We start from the raw sequence: 21,758 nt of genomic DNA, 5'->3' as shown, positions 1-21,758 counted from the left end.
CTCTTCTTCAATTAGAAGATGCATTTACACTTGTTCCAAAAAAATAATTTTTTAAACTATGCATTATTTTCTTCTGATATCATTTCCAAATCCTTGAGAGTTTCACAATGATTGCTCCCACTTGAAAAGAATAATCTTCATAAAACTTTTTTTCGCTAAAAAAATCGATCAAATTCCATTTTTAACCCTACATTTAATTAAATCCACAACTTTATCCAACTTTTCACTCCACAGTTAATTAAATTCAAAAACTTTCATCAATTTTTAGTAACATCACATGGTCCCGAAATACATCCTAAAATATGAAAATAAAAATACAGATGGCACTGACTTGTAAAGCAATCAATTATTTTGAACTTCAGCACATTGCAAATCAACATGAAAGATAGTACTTATGATCTAACCGTGGTTGCTCTAACATCATATGTACAATTATGTTACATCAGTATTATTTATTTATTTATTATTTATAAACAAGAAATGAATATTATGGGTATCACTCTATATACAACAAAGATTACAACAGAACAGCAATTAAAGTTAGCAAAATAACACTAGTCAGATGCTCCGAAACAGGATGTTTCCTCTTGTTCAGGATTTGTTACTATCCTATGCTTAAGTTGAGGGCTTATGTATTCAACACCAGTTTCAGTTGAGACACAGGAATCTGGAACTGAACTTGCTACTGAGTCAGATTTTTGCATTTGATTTCTGAAACTCTGGGACGCAAGCCGCGGAGAAGGTGCAGGCTCCAAACTCTCTTCACTTTCAGCAGCAAGTCGTCTAACAAAATTCATGACTGTGGGAAGGAATTTTGTTGAGAGAGAAATAAGCGCAGAGAGCTGTAAAAGGAGTCAAAATTAGCCTTGGCAACGCTTGAAATGACCCCTAAGAGCTTCTACAAGGAAGTGACCATTAAGAGTTTACTAAATTCTGATTGAAAAGGAACAAGAAAAAAAGAGCTTGTAATGACATTCCCATACTGGTAAAATAACCAAAAAGAATCTTGCTTCGATGAGCATAGATTATCTATATAGTCATTGCAAATGACAAATGAATTTTTACTCACAGTCCCACTATGAAATTCTGCTGGAATGTCCATCTGTACCCATATGGCTTTCCCAATCAAGTATGTTACAAAGAACACCAGAAGGTAAAGAGGATTCCTGTTGTAGGACACAATTGTGGAAAAAGAGCACGGGTTATTACAAGGAGAAGAAAGTAGGTGTTAAAATATCCAGCTGAATTACAGAAAAGCAGTAATAAAATTGGGGAGAACGCTTTACCTTAAAAGGAACATTATTTCATTCAGACCAAGTATAAGCATTGCCATGATTGCCCAAGGAGGAGGTAACCAACTGTTGCGTTTCCCGTGTGCCTTCTGCAGGAAATAGATTTCCAAGGTTGAAGATACATAAAACCAACCACAGGAGTATACAGGAGTAAAGTACTTAAGCATTATAATCATTAGAGGACCTTAACCAGAGAAACTTGGAAAGTACAACGAAATCACTATTTTGCGCAAAGCTTGGATTGATGAATCATCAACTTCCAACACGAGGAAACCCCAAAAGGGTTTTTACAAGATGATATCATGGTACAAAGTGAATACTCAAAAGAGATTGGGCATGTGCGAACGTTGTAGAGGAGAGATTTCAAGTGTCAGGATCCCACACGCCACAGTGAAGAAAGGTACATAGTAAAATTTATCATTCCAGGGACTAAAAAGCATATAGCTTCTTTGTGAGACTTCACTTGTCCACACACGCAAGTATTAAAATAATTTAATATACCAAAATCTAGAATCACAGGCATGGATTTATACCGTTGCACTACTAACTGAGATCTACGTTCACATACACAATTTTTAGCTAGCTAATAGCTTTTACTTTCATGTGTTTCAGGTAGTAATGAAACATATCATCTTCATCCAATTATTTCAATGGTTTGATCAAAGTAAGACTGAAATATTAAAGGATCACAAGATTATAATCCAAATACTGCAACTAAAGAACATCAAAACCAAGAAAACAAGAGGGCTCATGTAACCTAAAAGCCGCCAAAGAATGTTCCTTTTGTCTTCCTTAATAGGTTAGATACATTGCAGGGGAAAAAAAAAGCATATTCTAAATTTTAACCTGTGAAGCAATAGCTTGAGTGACTGTATACTCAGTTTCCGCTATAAACTGTCTCCAAATGGACTTGCAATGCACAGGTGTAATCAACGTGTTCTCTGGAGGGACCTAAAACGTATTCAAAGCTAGTGAAAAACTAATTCATGTACTTCGACTAAAAACAAATAGCAAGCATGCTCATCGTGACCTCTTCCCATGTGCTTGAAGCCAGAGGATCTCCAGAAACTCCATTTCCCCGATTCCGAGGAGGGGCAACTGTCCTGTCCATGAGGGTGGAGAATAGTACATTCTCTATCTTGTATGCTTTCCGATCCAATTGTATGGCAGCCATTGTGGACAGAAGCTTCAAAGACTGCAAAAGAATGATAGCTCCTTTCAGAAAATAACTTGGTTAGGTCAGTAGAGTTAACTCAGGTGCATGTCTTAATAAATTACCTCGGAGCGGGCCTCCTTTGTGATTTCTCTAATATCTTCTTTCCCCGTCCAAACCCTTGGCAGTGAATCCTTGTCATGGTTGAAGACAGTAACAAACCTAGAAGTCCCCGAATTATAAGCAATTAGAAGGGCCATTGCTGAAAAAAGGTGTCCTGCAAAATGAGATTTTTTACCAACCTATCCTTCATGAGCACCAGGACTTTACCAGCTTCCTCTCTTGCTTTTCTCTCCACTAGACTTCTACAATGTTCCTGCAAACTCTGTACCATTTCCTCAAATATTGCCTGATCCAACTCAAATCCAGCAACAGCAGAAGAAAACTCGGATACAACTACATTAGTCACGCGTTTCAGAAGCCTTCTTATTGAAGCCCATGTGTCTTTCCCACCAGATTCAAGAAGGGATTCCACAGGTTCAGTGAGTGCTGCAGAAATTTGTTTCTGTAAATGAAGTTAGTTTCTACAAATGTTATATGATTTGCCACTACTTTCATATTTAAAAAGAAAATAGAAACAATAAACTAGAAATGAATACTAGTTCAAATAAGGAGAATCAATATTTCCTGTATACCTTATAATTGGCTATCAGCTCTGATAACTTCTCACTTCGAACAACGGATGCATGAGCTTCAATATCACAATGAAGTTTTTCACGTGATTTAGAAGCATCCCAACTAGACTGCTGTATAGCAGCATCTGAAATTGGAGAGCAAAAGCACTTTGTGATGGAACAATTAAACAAACACTGATTGACATATTCACTAGCACTCAGCAAATCAATCAATGTGCGACTACTGCAGATGACGATAGGGTTCAAGCAGGAAGAGCTCGAATAACCATCCCTCAAGAAAGAGAGAAGAGTCAAAAATCCCCTTCCTGAAGGGAGGAGGAGGTGAAAGGATTTCTAATAGAAATGAGGAAGTGTTTACATAAAAAGCAATAGTAAACAACAGTATTTTTTGTCTGAGCTGCAGGAAAATGTAAATATATTTGATTTTCCTTTGGGGAGGGGGGGGGGGGGGGGGNNNNGGGGGGGAGCTACCGATGAACATGGTAAATGCAGTACCTAAACATCCCTGATCAAATTCGAGCATAGAAGACTGACTGCAGTTACGAACAGATGCAGCAAATCCTTCTCCTAGGGCCAAAGATTGTTCCAGTCGAGTCTTAAAACTTTCAAGTGCTCTAGAACGTAGATGCCCCAACATGGAAATATAAACAGGATGAACCAACTGCATTATGCATATTTTATCATTTAAAGATAATACTTTGATTTCAAAAGAAATGTGTTGGCATTAATTCAAGAAGATAGTCAAAAAGGAAACGTATGGCACATGTCCCACTTGTTCATGGAAGATGTACAAAAGCCTCAACCAACACCCCAACCCCTAAAAAACTGGAAGAGAAAATGAGGGGGCAAAAAAGGAGGAAAATGTAAACTCTGCTCTATCCCAAAATGAGGGGTAACAAAAAGAAATAAGTATATTCAAGCCTCTGGAAATCCCTTTCATGGACGCTGAACAGGAGAGAAGCCCAGAAATCAATAAGAAATACAGGTTATTTGAGAGTTTTGTATCAGTCCATACTACCAGAGTTTCAAGAAGCGTCTGTTTCTTTTAAACACAAACAAATAGAAGTAGTAGATATTGCGACACTCTTGATTTACCTAAATGTTTGAACATTATTATTAACTCTTACTCTTTTCTTGAAAATTCAATATACATCACTCACTTCTGTACAGCAGCAAATATATTTAAACCAGTTGATTTCCATAATATTAGTGCAAGGCTCGAGGTAACAGTTACCAGACCTGCAATGCTTTCATTTCCAAATGCTCGCGCTTTGCATTTCTCACACCTTCTTCAAAGTATACAGACTCCATGTCATATCTGTGAAAGAATAAAATTATTTTTAATGGACATCACCTCTAATTTGAACAGAAAAAGGAGACCTTTCTCCACTATGGTCCAGAAAAGACGGGGAGAAAAAACAGTTTTTATACGACTAAGTGTGGATAGGCCAATTGGGGATGAAGATGCTAAGGTTGAAGCATTTCTCTTTTGGTTGCTTAGGTGCGGTCTCTTAGCAAGGGCAGGAGTATGGTGCTTTTCATTTGTGGCCATATGCAAGAAAGAGGGACAATTATCTGAAAGGCGACGGATGTTGGGCCATTGGACGGGGACCCTGTGTTGTCTAGAATGATTTTGGCTCTATAAGAACTTTGAACCATGAAGGAAAACAATATTTTGATGCCCAGCAATAATCCAAATTCCAACGGAACAGGTGACCCTTGTCAGGGAAAGACACGAAAATTATGAAGTGCAGGTTTGAATGTTTCAAAATTAATATGAATCACATGAATGCCCAGAGAAGGTCAACCAAAAATGTATACCTTGTTATGGTACTCCATACTGGAGTAAGATTACAAGCACAAAACACACAGATCACTACGCACACATGCATGTTTCTGTACTGCTTACAGAAAACGATATGTTTATCTTTGTGGAAACATTTTTAATAGTTTCAAAAGATAAATCAAAAAAGGTATCTTGCCAAAAATCAGTTGCCAAGTTGCTCGAAGCAGCTATGTAAAAAGTTACATTTCTAAACATGTCAAACTTACTCTGACAGATATTTTTCCAAAATTAAGCTTATCCTTTTTCCGAAGCCAGGGACAGCACTGCTTTGTACAGCTCGCTCCAGAGCCTTCCATTCCTATGCCAAATCAAGAGCTATCAAGAGCTAAGTACTGGACGATAGAACACTTATATTTTCATTACATAAAGAAATAATACTTCATCAGATGCCAAGCGACTGAACGTCTCGTTGGCAATCTCTTCACACCGTACAGTGGCAACCATAACCTGATGACAACAGGAGTTACACGAGTTATCGCATGCAGAAGTAATCCATTCCTCCTTCAAAATGAAGAGAAATAGAGGACCTTGTGAGCTGGAAGGTCAAGGTCCTTATTTTCTTTAATAATTTTCCATATCTGCTGTGCACTGAAAGAAAATCCTGAAGCAGGGACAACGCCCCTTCTATCACCAGCAAGTCCTCCTGGAGATATAGAATGGAAAAACCACTGCCTAAGTTGGGAAACCTGTATCGAGCCACACATAAGACCGTAATTTTATGCAATGATATTATGGCACATATCTATGCAGGAAATACAGATTCTACAGCTTAATAAGCGATACCTCTTCTTTGAACTTTTTTTCCTTCTCCTCATAACTGGACAAGGCAACAACCTCCACCTTCAGGTCCAAATAAGACAAATAGATGACATAGAAACGAGACCAGTATAATTAATGATAAAATGATGGAGATCTTTTCCTTACACGGAAAAATACACTGAGAGGAGTGTCCTTGTATGCCTGGGGCTTGGGAACCGTTTCCCATATCTGTAATAGTTGCCTCCAATTAAAGCCATAGAGGATAATAATTTCCAAAACAAATATGGCGGCACAAGTTACCTTCTGAATATCCTCTCGAAGAATAGGCTCCAAAACTTTAAATGGGGTCTACAGGAACATATAAATAATGATTAAGTAAACTACAAAAAGATGCGCTAATAGAAAATAAAACATTACACATCTAATGACAGCTTCAAAAGTTTGCAAAGGAGCCATACCTTCGTTTTGTCACGTAAGACGAAGAGAAGCGTTGTTTTGCGAGGACTAAATAAACGCATCATAACCTAAGAAAGCATGAAACACGTTATCATGCCAACAGAACCAATTTTATTACTGGTAATATTAAATATGATATGCACCTGAAATACAGTTTTCAGAAGAGGTCTATTGGCAGCCTGCTCCCGACCAATATCATGGCACCATCTGTAACCAGTTACAAGCATTTTGATACTCAAACAGATAACAAATTAAAAGCTATCAAATTATAGAAGTCAGCAGAAGCCATATAAGATTTTTAGGAAAGATGAAACAAATGAAGGGGTTCTCCCCAGAAATTGGAATGGACTAAAACACTCCAAGATTAGTTAGAAATGCAAGCAAACAGCTCAACCTGGCCATGTTTAACACTGATCTTCATACACCGTAGCAGCAAAGTAAAGCAAAATACCACTTGTAAACCAATATTCTAGCAAATGAACAGATTTTTGTCAACAATTAATAGAATAGCTTATTGTGGTTGTGAATAACTGATAAAAAAGCTAGAAACTCAGAATGAAAATATGTGCAAGAGATTGAGGGACAACATGACTGACCATTTAAATTAGGATGTGACAAATGAATGATGTAAATCTATTCCATAGTTCAATACAAAATATTTCAGGTTGCATCTGGGCTCAATGATAGAAGCATTAGACTAAACTTTTAAAACTTACATGTTAATGAGGACAATGTCTGCAACTGCCAGAGCAAATAATGCACTTTGTTTCTCAAATGTTGCATCATCCTGAAATCAAATTTCCAAACAAAAATGCAAGATAAATTGCAATTATCTAGCACTTAAACTTACTTTATGCCAATAAAATTTAATTAACAACACGATTAACATAATTAAACAAAGAGTCAAATACAATAAATTAGAGTTAAGCAAGCTGGCCTGTGGTTGTGGCAATTATCAGAGCTCTCCCTCGACCAGCTCTCCTAAATATATTTCTTAAGCTTTTTATATTCTAAATTATATCAATCAATTTACTCCTAAATTTCATTGTATAAATTATATATTTCTATAAACCACATTTTCTCCAACATTATGTCTCCAAGATAAAATCGCTTAATTTTTAGCATATTCTCCTGTTATGTGCAAGACCACATGCAAACAATAGAATAATCCTTTTGAAGTTGCCAAAATACAAGAATAAGAATGCATAGAAGCACGCTGAAACTAGAAGCTCAGTGTATCACTTAATTGACTCGTGTAAATGTGCCTAGAAAGTTGCCCCTTTTATTTAGAGAGAATTTTATAAATTGTAACATCCACATGTATTCATATCAACAATAATAATAATGCATTGGTTTCATTTTGTTTAGTAAAACAAGAGAATAGAATTCTCACTCAGGACACACCCCTCATTCTAGCCTCATAGGTCTAGAACCAGTCTTGTGATTGTCGGGGCCCGAGGCAAAGTCCATAAATTAGGCTCCCAAAATCAATGTAAATACAAAATTCAACAGTATATTATGTAGCCCATTGTTAACTTAAAACTTAACATTAAAATAACAAACAAATATATTATGCAAAAGATTTAAATATTGTAGGAGAGGTTAAGATGGTTCCTACAACCATGGATTGTACTATTTCTTGGTGATGAAAGTTTTGGGTTTAAACAACTTGCTCAGTCGATATTTGATTAGTGGTAACCAATAGGTGTTTGGTAGTAAGATGATTTGCCCCACAAGCTTCAAATACTAGAAGAAGGTCTTGCACCTTATTAAGTGATTTGAGTAATGATAGCCCATCCACCTTTGTCAATGAATCAATTTTCGCTGTTACAAGTGTATATGCATTTCACCTCATGCATTCCAACCACAGGTGACTGGTTTAGTAATCCTTTTATAAGTAGAGGCTATATATAGAGATTTAAAAATCAAGCAGAATGTAAAAGACTAAAAAAATACTAGTTCTTACATTCTCAATGGAAACCAAAAGATGCTCTGATGAGGACATCATCTATTTAATTTCTAGTTGAATTTTATTTATGTTTTAGATTTTTATTTATGTAATTTGGCTTGTATTGGCCCAAGTTCATTCTAATTAGGGTTTTAATCTTTACTATTTAAACCTAATTGCGATGTAATTTCAGTAGTTGATTAACGAATAATATTTTGGTGGCTTGTGGCGAAATTCTCCCTTTTCCCCATTCTTCTTCCCTCTTCCTATTTTCTTTTTCTACTGTGGAATCTTCTTCTTTTCTCATTCTTTCCTTCAATTCCCCCTTTCTCATAGATCCGTTCTAACATTCAATTAATTGCTCGGGTTGGTGCTACATCAAATTTGGTATCAGAGCCGAATCTTGAGTATTTCCTCTCATACAATCCAACATTTCTTCTTATTTTCTTTCCAAAAATTGTTGGAACAGCACAATTAAAAAAGATTTAGCGTAAAAGCAACATTTTTCATTTTTTTAGTTCTCTATCTTTGTTAAAAAAAATAAAAATCGTGTTACTATTCAAGGGTACTATTCACACCTGAAAAATTCAATTTTAGTATTTTCAGTTCCAAAAAAAAGAGTTACTGTTCACGGGTACTGTTCACCCGGAGAGAAAAAATTCATTTTTAGTATTTTTCATCATTTTCTACCCAAAAAAAAAAAAAAAAAAATCAATTTTAGTATTTTAGGCGTTTGCTGCTATTAAGTATTGTTTCACAAATTTTCAATCCCAACAACCCAACCTAAATAGACTCACAAATATTCCTTTTATCCCTAGCCAAATCCACACAGTCCAATAACCCCCAAAACCCAGTTAACTCAACCCATTACCCCTTCTATACACAGCCCACTTCCCATCATAACCATCCAACCACTTACTTCTAGCCCAATTCCAACATCTCAAAAATAACTCAAACCATTACTTAAATCAAAATAAACCAACCCACTTAACAGATGTTATCACATCCCATTTAACACATAAACGACCAACAACAGGGATAAATTCCACTTGCCCGCCAGTTATAACTCCAATGCACAACAGAGCCAGAACAATAACCAGTATAAATCACAATCAATAAAGAGTGACTTCTGGAGCGGAAGACATCTGCAAAGAAGGATAGGACACAAGCATAACTGGGGTCCACATTTCAGAAATTCAAGCAACTAAACAACAGAGAGTGCTTGATCTCTATTTAGTATTGGTTTATACTACTACATTTTTAAAATTGTATCAATTAAAATATTGTGCTGCTGTTACCTTGACAATATTAGCCTTAACCACACTTTATCAGAATCATTGAATGACTTAACTCCTATTGGTTCCCCACTTACCCAGCATGAGGTTTTGATTAATCATTTGTAGACTTGCTTTTAACCCCTCAATCTATTTCAAGTCATTAGATCTTTTGACTAGTGTTTAACCCTTGCTTTGCTACTTTAACATGTATCAACAGTATTAGTTTGCAATATTTGGATTTGCTTAATCCTCCAAATTTAAAATTTAAAAAATAAAATAAAAAATGGTTCAAGTTATTTTCCATTCCTTGCACTTATTGTTCACCGATCTCTCTATTGCACGTCATTTAAATGCTAATATAGTGCATTCAGAATGGTTGACTGATCGTCTTGTCACTTCTAGTTTCTATACCTAAACATGGACCGTTCACAATTTGATGCACTCACCCAACAAATAGCGGCTATCCAAACCCAAATGACCGCTACTCTTGAAGAGAGTAAGGCCCTCTCTGCTAATTTGAACAATTTTAAGCAAATCCCTCATTCGATCGACGTTGATAATAATTATGAAGTATCCCATCATAGACATTATCGTCATCAACGAGGAGATTGAAAATATTTTGGATACGATCGTAGTGATAGGGAACAAATTTGTCGACGAGAACGAGCCTATAACCGTCTCGATACTCATTCTTTTCCTCATCATAAGTTGAGTTTCTTTAGGGACACTAAATTACACACTTCTACTTTTGAGAGTTGATTAGATTTTGAAGTTTTTACTCAATAGGCTGCTCTTAAACAAGGGAATCAGTTAGTGACTGACCATATTACACAATTTGAGGAATTTCGAACCAAATGTCATGTCATTGAGGATGAGACCACGACTTTGAGTAGGTTTAGTCAAGGTCTAAGAGATGATCTTAGGCGTGAGCTTTTCTTTTGAAGTGTCACTACTCTTGATCACGCTTATTCTTTAGCCAGAGATTATGAGTTGACTATTAATACTCTATATGATAAGCGCGATCACCATCTTTCACCTATGTCATTAGAGCCACCTCGTCATAAGTCTATCATAGAGCCTTTCTCGTCTAATGTTTCTCCCATTTGGGAAAATAAATGTAAAGGTCATGATATCCCAAAACCTTCTTCTTCGTATCGAAGGCGTAGTGTTCATCTCATCAACACCACTTTTTCCTGTTAAGTCCCTTCTAGGTCCTCCCTCATCTAATGCTTCTCCTTTGTTGGACAATAAACATCGTCAAAATTTTGAAATTTCAATAACTTCTTCTCATTTTCATTGCTTCAACTATAAGGACTTTGGTCACATCTCTTTTGAATGTTCTAATCGAACCTTATTCATTGAAGAACAAAAGAATATGAGAGATGAGCGATTAGAAAATCAAATCTATGAACCTAACTTGAAGAATTTGATGAATTGGATGACGGTGAGGACACCCCCTTAGATAGTATTCAGACTTTTCCTATGAGTCTAAGTATTGTACCACTTGTTCCCAATATCTCTCAGTCAAATGTTGTGTGTCCTACTCTTATCCCACCCAAAGGTATTGATGATTTGTGTAATCATGCTCTTTGCAAGGAAACTATGGGAAATTGGAATTTGATCCTTCCAATTGTTCAAATTGCATATAACAATTCTGTAGATCGGTCTCTAGGTATAAATTCATTTGAAGTTGTTCATAGTTATAAGTCTAGGCGGCCGTCAGATCTTATTCCCATGTCCCCGCATGCTAGTGTGTCGTTGTCAGCTGAAACATTTGTATATCATCTTCATGACTTATATATTGAGATCAATAAACAACATGACGCAAGTAATGCATTATATAAACTTCAAGCTGATTAGCATAAACGATATTTTGAATTTAATATTGGGGATTATGTTATATTGCAAGCTTATAGTGCTAAGCCTTTAAAAATTTTAAAGCATATTGGTTCAAATGCACATGTTATTGCTCTTTCATTACATTTTGGTTACCACCCTACTTTAAATATTGAGGACTTCATTACTTACAAACACTATGTTACTTCCTTTGATGATCCATTTCTACTTAACTTTGTGGACCCCCAACTTGACTATGTTGATATTTCTACTTCAATACCATCTATCACAGCACACAAAGATAAAATTGATGTTATTTTAGATGAACGTGTTGTATTGACCAATGATAGCAAGATTCAATACTTCCTTGTTTGTTTGGTAGATCGACGTGATTCTTATGCTCCTCATTATGTACAATCATGCGAAAATCTTGAAGATAAGGTGCATGAGAATTGATTATTTGAAATCCAGTATTAGTACTTGGTTAGAAGGAAAGATCGTCCCCCTTGATTAGATCATATTGTTGTGAATAAGCTACAATTTTCAGTACTATCAATCATTGAATTTCGTTACTTAGTTCGTCAGAACGATCCTCCCCCATGGCTTGACTTGAAGCATTTGGAGTATATTGACTGCAGCCTATAGTGATTTATAAACTCGATAGGGTCGAGTTTTTCTCTCACCCCGGGAGATTTGATGAGGACATTATCTATTTTATTTCTAGTTGGACTTTTTTTGTGGACTTTATTATTTATGTAATTGGACTTGTATTGGTTCAAGTTTATTCTAGTTAGGATTTTAGATTTTACTATTTAAACCTAATTGCGATGTAAATTCAGTAGTTGATGAATGAATAATATTTTGGTGGCTTGTGGCGAAATTCCCCCTCTTCTCCATTCTTCTTCTCTCTTCCTATTTTCTTCTTCTACTGTGGAATCTTCTTCTTTCCCCATTCTTTCCTTCAATTCCCCCTTTCCCATAAATCCGTTCTAACATTCAATTAATTGCTCGAGTTGGTGCTGCATCATGCTCGATCTTTTATCTTCAAAATAGTTATTCCATTTTTTTAAAGATTTTGGAAATTGGTTCCTTTGTACAAAGGCCACTGCATAAACGGCTAATCATTCTGGTAACTAGTTTACAAAACCAGATTAATAATAAAAATTACTGCATAAAAGGAAAATAAACCCTACCAACGATGAATTAACAACGAACAATTTAAAAAAGCATTTTCAAAAAAATCAATTAGGAAAAGGAAAAAATGAGATACTAGTATATGTGGTGAAATATGGAAGAAACAAGAAAAATAAATTTAAGCATACCAAAATAGGATGGAAATAGAAAAAGGAATGGAGAAATTGAGACGTGAATTGTTGATGGTGAATCGATGATGACTACGGATGTCTCGAGGCTTGACCTCGGTTTGAGTCAAATTAAAAAGGGTTTTTTTTGGCCCGAGTAGAGCCGAGGAAAAGCTCGGTCAAAAATTCGAGGCTCAACCGGCGCCAATTCATTTTTTTATTATAATTGCTGCCTATTTAAAGGCAACTACTGCCTTTTTCTTTATGAGATGGCTCGTGGCTTGTCAGGCCGGCTAGGGCTTGGCCCAACGCCCCAAAATGGGGCTCGAGGGTCGGCTCGGGCTTTTTCTAGGCCGAGCCATGGGCACCTACAATGTCGTTCTTTGGTCTAGGTTTTGTTGTTGATTTCTCATTTTGCTGTTGAGTTCTCGAGGTCTTGGTCCAGCGGTATGCTCTTTTGAAGGCTTAGGCATATTTGGTTTTATAAAAAGGAAAAGGCATAAAAATGGGCCCTAAAAAGTTGGCCTGAGCGGAGGCCTCTCCTCAGGTCCAGCCCTGTCTTAGTTATATGAAATTAAAATGTGCCCTGTCTTAGTTATATCAAATCAAAATGTTCTCTTAATTCCATGAAGAAAACTGACCTCGCCCCTTTCGCGGCTATCGGTACCCTCCAAGTCGATGACAATCGTAAATGGCTCGATGCCCACAGCTTTGGCTATCCATAAGCCCTTGGTCGTCTGACTCCTAATCAAATACAACAACCAACAAAATTTAACAAAACCCCTGCTAATTAGGTAGTTATCATAACGTTAAACTCAATAGAATCCAATTATCATATAAATTGAGCGCGCGCGCACAAACCCAGAGAGAGAGAGAGAGAGAGAAGACACTGACCTTCCCTTCAAAGCATTCATCTCCTTGAAGTTTGTCTGGAACAGATGATTAAGCAAAGTGCTTTTCCCTAAAAATTAAGGAAAATTTAATCATATATACAGCATGAAAACCAGTAAAATGTAAATAACATTCCATATATCAAAAGTTCACGGCATAATGATAGGGTACCACTTAATCAGCAACATATACAACAGGGGATAACAAATTAAGATAAATATTAACAAACCACTGCTCTGTGGACCCATAATGGCTACGACGGCGTAAGAGAGGCCGTACTGGTGAAGATTGACGGTGTTGACGAAGTTCTCAAGTTCCGCTGCATTGAATTCCCCGTTAGCGTCAATCAGTTGCGTCGCGCAACAATCCTCCGCCATTTCCTTGGTCCTCGATACAGAATTGTAATATAATTGTTTAACTTTTAATTTAACTTTAGATCATTAGATAGAAACAATAACGGATAGAGATGGAGAATTATCATAAGAGGAATTTGAGATTGGTCGAATAAGGTGCTTGCTTCACTAGGGGAGAAGGTGGTAGAACACATGAAGAAGGAAAGAATGTTGTGAATTGAGTTAATTACACCTGAAGTTTGAGAAATGTTTCAAAGTAGTCCTTCTATTATTTTACTAACGGCTAAAGTTATTGTCCATATCATCCATTAAGTGCCAATGTGGACTAAAGATAAGGTTCTCAACTCAGTCCATTGCACGCGTTGACTCGTGCTCGTCTCAGAGCCAGTCGAGTTGAGCCATCTCGTTTCAAAGAAAAGTTAACTCATTCAGTTTGTAGGTGTGGCAAGTCAGTCGATCCAAATTTTCCTTTTTTTTTTTGAAAAAAATTCTAATATTTTTTTCTTATTTTTATGGTTCGCAATGAAGTTGAAAACCTATAATCCGTAACTTAAAAAAATAATTTTGTTAATGAGTATAGTAAAAGAAATTCAAAATTACCCTTCTTATTTAATATGAAAATTCAGACTCGACCAATCTTATTTCACACACCTAACCAAAGGGTTGGACTAAATATGTACAAGATTCCTTTCAAGAGGCTAAATATTCACATTTCTCGCTAAATTAACCATAGATTAAGGTTATGCTAAATGAAGGAGGAATTGAAATTAATGTAGGAAAATTTACATAATACCATATTTTGTAATTTACATTATTTTACATATTGTATTTCACTTATTGGTGATATAAATAATATTTTTCAAGAAAATTATAAATGTTTACGTATTTTATATTATAAATAGCTAAACAAGCCAAAATACCCGTAGTTGAAAATAAAAGCGGTTTGGTTTGGATGGTCTATACTATATTTTCAACTCAAATAATTTCATGCGATTTGAATGTTTTCAAACCAAACCAAACAATTTTATTTTTCAAACCAAACCAAATCAATCATAATTTGTGGCCTGGTTCGTTTTTAATCTGCGATTTACCTATTGACATTATAGTAATATATTTAACATAAGTTACTATATAAGTTTAAACAAGTACTAATAATGTTGAATGTTAAATAACAATCATATTTCCAATGAAACCCATAAATAAACTATTTTTAAAATTGATTGCTAGAAGATGTTAATAGAGCAAATATATATTTCTTCATTTTCTTGTTTGATTTTCAAATTGTCACATAGCGATCATTTTGCTATAGTTTGGTTAAAACTCATTTCGCCTTACTAGTGAGACGTTAAATAAAGGTTGAACAATATATGTTTAGATGTATAATAATTGAAAGAGTTTAGGTTTATTGAAAATTAACGAATTTCATTTTCTAAGTACTTTATTGAAGTAAAAGGTATTAGTACTACAATCAATACGCTCTGTCATTCGTTCTTTCCAAACTACAAATAAATTTATTAATAATCTAGCACACAAACGGTCATTTTTCTATCCAAAGCATAACTCACAAATGTATAATAAGGCCCTGTTTGAGCCCCCATTATTTTTTCATTAAAATGAAAAATATAATCGTTATATATCATATCAAGCTACCATATTTGATTTTTTATCTCTTGTGCGAAGCCCATAAGGGCTCTATTTTTAATCCTCATTTTTACAACAATGTGGCTCAAATGGGGGCTAAGTTCAAAAACAACAACTAAAAAAAGAAAAACGAAAAAATGGATTGAATAAGAATTTAAGGCTTATCGAGAGAGAAGAGGAAAATAGGCGATTCAAATAGAAATTAGTAGACTAACAAACTAAAGGTGACTAGTGATTTATTCAACAGTGACAGACAAGCGTGAAATGTTTAGGAAACGAGAATTTATGTTAGGGCTTCTGAAACTTTGGACATGATTTACTGTCATAGTTTTTTTGAATTATGATTTGGATTGTTGAAAATATGTCTTTTTTTTTTTTTTATTTCATATGATTTAAGAATAATTTTAGTTTATTTTAGATATGAGGTGAAGACATGTAATGTAAACTTGTTAAACCATGAGTCAACAATGATGGACCTAATTTATTTTCTATGATTATTTCAATGAGTTGATTATAATTTGTATTGTTAAATTGATATATTTTTTTTAAAAAAAAAGTGAAACCTCTAAAATTCATAAGTTAATAAAATTAATATTTAATTAAAAAATTTAAAAATAGTTTGGTTCGATTTTGTGCAATTTTTACAAATCAAAACCTAACTAAAATCATTTTGAAACGGTTTTATTTGATTTGAGGGAAAAACAACCGCGGGTCCACGTGAACTTGAACCAACAGTTTCAAATCAACGATTTTGATTCGATTTGCGATTTCGCGGTATAATTCATGGAATCACAGAAACTATCAAAATAAAAGAAGTAATACTGATTTTTATATGCCTGGGTGAAAGTGAATTCTCCCTAGATACATCTATTCAATTCTGATTTTTTGTGCAGCCATAAAAATAACAAACTACAACATATATGTTAATTTATGTATCACTCTACATGATGTTTGTTTTATTATTTTATTCTTTTTAAAATTTTAAATATTATAAGTTTATGACAATTTATCAATGTTATTTTATTTAAGAGATGTCCTTTTTATAGTGAACTACAACTTGAAAAAATAGTTTAAAAATCATTAATTTTTTTTCGAACATTAATAATTGGACAAAATGACTATAAATTTTCCTTTAATGAATGTCACGTCAAATTATACACATTAGTTTTAATAACAGGGTGACTGATTGTGAAATTGTTAAAATTTTAATGATTAATAGGGGTCCTAAAAGTATATTTAGGGCCCGAGACAAATCTAGGCTTCGAGTTCAGTTAGGAAAGATCGCGAACGTTGAACGTTTACTATCAACGGTCAACGTCCGTGATAACGAAACAAGGTTGTTTATTAATATTTAATTAAATAATATTCAAAAAATCGTATGGACTAGAACTAAAAGAACTAGATGTACCACTAGAATTAGAATAGACAGATACGTACTTTCGTTTCGGTTGAAAAAGTTCAATAATATGCAAAAATGCCCCATTTTTTTTTTCAATTAGAATTAATTAAAAAACAAAGCACACATGGTTGAATTGGGCCCAACATCTTCTCAATTGATATTTTTTCACTTATCCTAAATTCCTAACCATTAATTTCCAAATGACAAATCAAAACTCATAGATGATAAATTATAACTCATAACTCAACGACTCATACAACATAAATAATTTATCCCAACCACAGATTCACAATTCTCATTTTAATGCCAAATTGCCAATTAACTCATTGAACATAAATCATTATTCATAAGTCATAAATAAAAAATAACACCAAAACCAAAATTTGAAAACAATAATTTTTAGAACTAGAACTATTGTTTACCCCAAAATAAAATTATTTTTCAAACTCTTAAAAGAATAAATAGCAATTATTAGATTGTCCAAACTTGAATTTTATAAAATAAATTGATTAAACATAATAATAAAAATATCTATATTATGAAATAATAATTTAATAAATTTTTTAAAGAGGCAAAAACTATAGTTTATTTTAGTTATTATTTATAGTAACAAAAAATTAAACAAAAAGTGGATAGATATGGAGTTGAACCCATACCTTTTACATACAAAATTGATGTCCTCTACCATATAGGCTACCCTGCTCTACTGGAGGTTGGTACAATCTTTTAGTAATATTTAATTATTGTGTTTAAAAATTAACAAGTGTAGCGTTGACCAAGGGAATCGAACCTATGCTCTTTAATGCAAAAGCGTGGATGCAACCACACAATCTACATGCCAATTTTGTTGATCTTTTTGCACAAAACATATATAGATAAATATTTAACATAAACCTTCACTAAATTTTCCCCCAGCGAATCCAGCACGAGCAATCGTGCTAGCTCACCAGGTGCTAGATCCGCCTTTGGTCGCCAGTATGCGACTGATCAAGAAAAATATCATCAATTTTTTTTTTCATATCCTAAATGAAAATTAGCCCGATCAAGATCTTTCATAAAAAAAATGGTTACAAAACATGATTTTTGTCTTATTTATAACATACAAGATCGAACCAAATATTAACAAATTATACACATAGAGTCTAACAATGACAAGTGAATTTTAAGAAGTTTTGAATTATATGCATTTATCACAATTGATGCGAACCCTGTAACAACGTTGACTACGAAACCCACATTGAGATTGACGACCCAAGAAAACCAAATTAATTCAAGAGTTTAGGATTAACCCAAAAGAAAGTCGAACCAAAAAATTCAACAAGAACGACGCTTGAAAGACCCCTTGATCACGTAATCCAAGAATTAAATTCGGTTGTTTGAACGCCACAAGTTAACACTTGATAAGTTCGAAGTTGTTCAATGAAGAACGATAAAGATAAGACAATACGCCTTACTTTAATTCAATATCAATAATGTCAAAAGTTTTTAACAATTGAATGGAAACTCCTATAAATACTAAACCTAAAAACTAGGTAAAAATCGTGCAAAAGTCGATCATAATCCCCAAAATATGAAAAAGAATAAAAAAACTAACAAAATATGGAAAATTGCCAAAATTAGGAAATTCGCCAAAAAAAATTGGTCTATGCGACCGCATGGTGTATTTTCATGCGGTCGCATGGTTCAACTAAAAATCTATCTTGAGTTTCAGTATACCTCCATGCGGTCGCATGGTGTTTTGCCTGTGCAGTTTTCAGCCTACGGTTTCGCCGCTTGATAACAAATTGATCTAAGTTGATTCGGCCCTCGGCCCGAACATGAAAGTTGCTCTATTTTGAGTCCTGAACATGGTTCCGTCAATGGTTTCTTGAACGAGCAATCACATCGCTTGTTTCACTTGATTTGCCCTTGATCGAGTCATTGGTCCACCATCGATTATCAACGGATCTCGTCTCGCACTCGCCTTCGTCGGACTCGACTCCTAGATCATATCATCCCCTCCCTCTTCAAAAGGATTCGTCATTGAGTCTAAACCTGCATCAAACAGAGAGAGATCAGATACATTAAAAGTAGCCGAAACATTATACTCACCTGGAAGGTCCAACTTGTATGCATTATCGTTTATCTTTTCAATAACTTGAAATGGTCTATCGCCCCTCGGTTGCAACTTGGACTTCCTTTGCTCCGGAAACCGCTCCTTCCTAAGGTGCACCCAAACCCAATCGCCTAGCTCGAATGTCACGCGCTTCCTACCTTTGTTCGCCTGCGACGCAATCAACTTATTTTTGTTTTCAATTTGCGCTTTTACCTTTTCATAGAGTGACTTAACCAATTCTGCCTTCTTTTTGCCATCTAAACTACCACGTTCATTCATAGGTAAAGGAATTAAATCCAAAGGAGTTAGTGGATTAAAACCATATATAATTTCAAATGGAGAATATGACGTAGTAGAGTGAACGGCTCAATTGTATGCAAATTCAACAAATGGTAGACACTCCTTCCAACTCTTCAAATTTTTATTGATTACTGTGCGTAACAATTGTGTCATAGTCCTATTCACTACCTCGGTTTGTCCATCCGTTTGTGGGTGACAAGTTATGGAAAATAGTAGCTTAGCCTAACTTACCCCACAAAACTCTCCAAAAGTGACTCAAAAATTTAACATCCCGATCCGACACTATGCTTCTAGGAACCCCATGTAAACGCACAATCTCTTTAAAGAATAAGTCAGCAATGTTTATGGCATCGTCAGTTTTGTGACATGGTATAACATGTGTCATTTTGCTGAACCTATCTACAACCACAAAAATAGAATCCTGACCTCTCTTAGTCCTAGGTAAACCCAAAACAAAGTCCATCGAGATATCAACCCTAGGCTCACTAGGTGTAAGTAAAGGTATGTACAAACCTTGAGGTAAAACCTTAGATTTAGCCTTTTTACAACCTATGCATCGACTACAAATTCGCTCAACATCACTTTTCATCTTAGGCCAATAAAAATGCTCTTTCAATACATCTAAAGTCTTTTGAACCTCAAAGTGTCCCATCAATCCACCACTATGTGCCTCCCTTACTAACAACTCCCGAATATAACAATTAAGAACACACAATCTATTTTCCCGAAATAAATACCCATCATGCTTAAAGAACCTATCAATCGCCCTTTTTATGCATGACAAATAAATATTCACAAATTCAACATCTTTTTCATACAATTCCTTAATATGTTCAAATCCAAGTAGCTTAGAACCAAGAGTAGTTAGCAACACATACCTTCGTGACAACGCATCCGCCACCACATTTTCTTTACCTTGTTTATACTGAATGACGTATGGAAAGGTTTCAATGAATTCCATCCACCGTGTATGCCTCTTGTTCAATTTATCTTGTCCCCGCAAGTGCTTTAGTGACTCATGATCGGTGTGTATTACGAACTCCTTCGGCTATAGATAATGTTGCCAAGTCTCCAAAGCTCGAACAAGTGCATAAAGTTCTTTGTCATATGTAGGATAATTTAAAGCAGCTCCACTCAATTTCTCGCTAAAGTATGCAATAGGCCTCCGATCCTGTATTAAAACTGCTCCAATCCCTATTCCTGATGCATCACACTCAATCTCGAATGTTTTATCAAAGTTAGGTAATGCCAAAATAGGTGCTTCACACAATCTACCTTTAATAGTATAAATGCAAGTTCATGTTCATCACCCCAATGAAAACCTACACTCTTTTTAACTACTTCCGTGAGTGGTGCGGTGATAGTGCTAAAATCCTTCACAAAATGCCTATAAAAACTAGCCAAACCATGAAAACTCCTAACTTCCGTTATGCTTTTAGGTGTCGGCCAATCTCTAATAGTTTTTATCTTTTCATTGTCTACTTCTACCCCATTAGCACTAACCACAAAACTAAGAAAAATAACTCTATCCATACAAAACGTGCATTTCTTAAGATTAGTATAGAGTTGTTCTTTCCTTAAAACAATTAACACACACTTTAAATGTTCCAAATGCTCTCCTAGGCCTTTGCTATAGATTCAGATGTCGTCAAAATAAATTACAAAAAATTTTCCTATAAAAGCACATAAAACATGATTCATTAAATGCATAAAAGTACTAGGTGCATTTGAAAGTCCAAACGGCATAATCAACCATTCATATAAACCATATTTAATTTTAAAAGCCGTTTTCTATTCATTACCCTCCTGATACGAATTTGATGATACCTACTTTTTAAATCAATTTTAGAAAATATGTAAGCACTATGTAATTCATCAAGCATGTCATCTGACCTAGGTATAGGGTGACGTTATTTTACTGTTATGTTGTTGATAACCCTACAATCCACGCACATTCGCCATGTTCCATCTTTTTTTTGGTACAAGCAAAATCAGTACCGCACAAGGACTCATGCTTTCCCTCACGTATCATTTGCTCATTAACTCCTCCACTTGCCTTTGAAGCTCCTTAGTCTCCTCGGGATTACTTTGATAAGCCGGTCAATTGGGAATGACAGCTCCGAGTATGAAGTCAATTTGATGTTCAATGCCTCGAATAGGTGGCAATCCACTTGGTGCATCCTCCGGAAAAATATCGTCGAATTCCTGCAACAAAGACTTAGCCAAACTAGGGAGGGGTGGGTTAGTTTCCTCAAAATTGAGTGATTCCTTATAAACGAACAAGATCATCTCTTTTATCTCAACTACCGCCCTCCTCAAATCACTCTCTTTTGCAAAGAAATTCGCTCGTATTTTCTCTCTTCTCTTGGAACACTCCCTTTCTTTTCTTTCTTGTGCTTGCTCTCTCTTTTTCTCTCTAGTGGCTATCTCAACATTTTCTCTCTTCTTCTCTAACTCACCACTTTTTCTCATTTTTTCTAACTCCTTGACTCTCCTCTCTTCCTCACTTCTCAATT

At 35.0% G+C, this 21,758-nt stretch overlaps 1 protein-coding gene across 2 annotated transcripts; it reads right to left on the bottom strand.

Annotated features, from left to right (window-relative positions):
• Positions 1–366: 366 nt before the first annotated feature.
• LOC111370448 (protein ROOT HAIR DEFECTIVE 3 homolog 2-like) lies at positions 367–13,983 on the bottom strand. 2 transcript variants are annotated; one of them, XM_022992159.1, is made up of 22 exons: positions 13,684–13,983; positions 13,458–13,524; positions 13,205–13,307; positions 6,918–6,988; positions 6,345–6,408; positions 6,204–6,269; positions 6,046–6,093; positions 5,911–5,973; positions 5,770–5,826; positions 5,514–5,672; positions 5,365–5,433; positions 5,193–5,284; positions 4,380–4,458; positions 3,636–3,801; positions 3,141–3,265; positions 2,748–3,010; positions 2,571–2,667; positions 2,323–2,487; positions 2,139–2,243; positions 1,287–1,381; positions 1,070–1,166; positions 367–842 (listed from the first exon to the last, which is right to left on the bottom strand). In XM_022992159.1, the coding sequence occupies exons 1-22, from the start codon at positions 13,829–13,831 to the stop codon at positions 555–557; spliced, it is 2,487 nt and encodes an 828-aa protein (XP_022847927.1). In that variant the 5' UTR covers positions 13,832–13,983; the 3' UTR covers positions 367–554. The 2 variants fall into 2 exon arrangements, with proteins under 2 accessions (XP_022847927.1, XP_022847928.1); XM_022992160.1 differs by having other exon boundaries at positions 13,734–13,981.
• Between the last annotated feature and the right edge of the window lie 7,775 nt (positions 13,984–21,758).

Source organism: Olea europaea, chromosome 21 (assembly GCF_002742605.1).
Source record: "Olea europaea var. sylvestris chromosome 21, O_europaea_v1, whole genome shotgun sequence".
Classification (NCBI taxonomy): domain Eukaryota; kingdom Viridiplantae; phylum Streptophyta; class Magnoliopsida; order Lamiales; family Oleaceae; genus Olea; species Olea europaea.
This window is presented reverse-complemented; position numbering and strand designations above follow the sequence as displayed.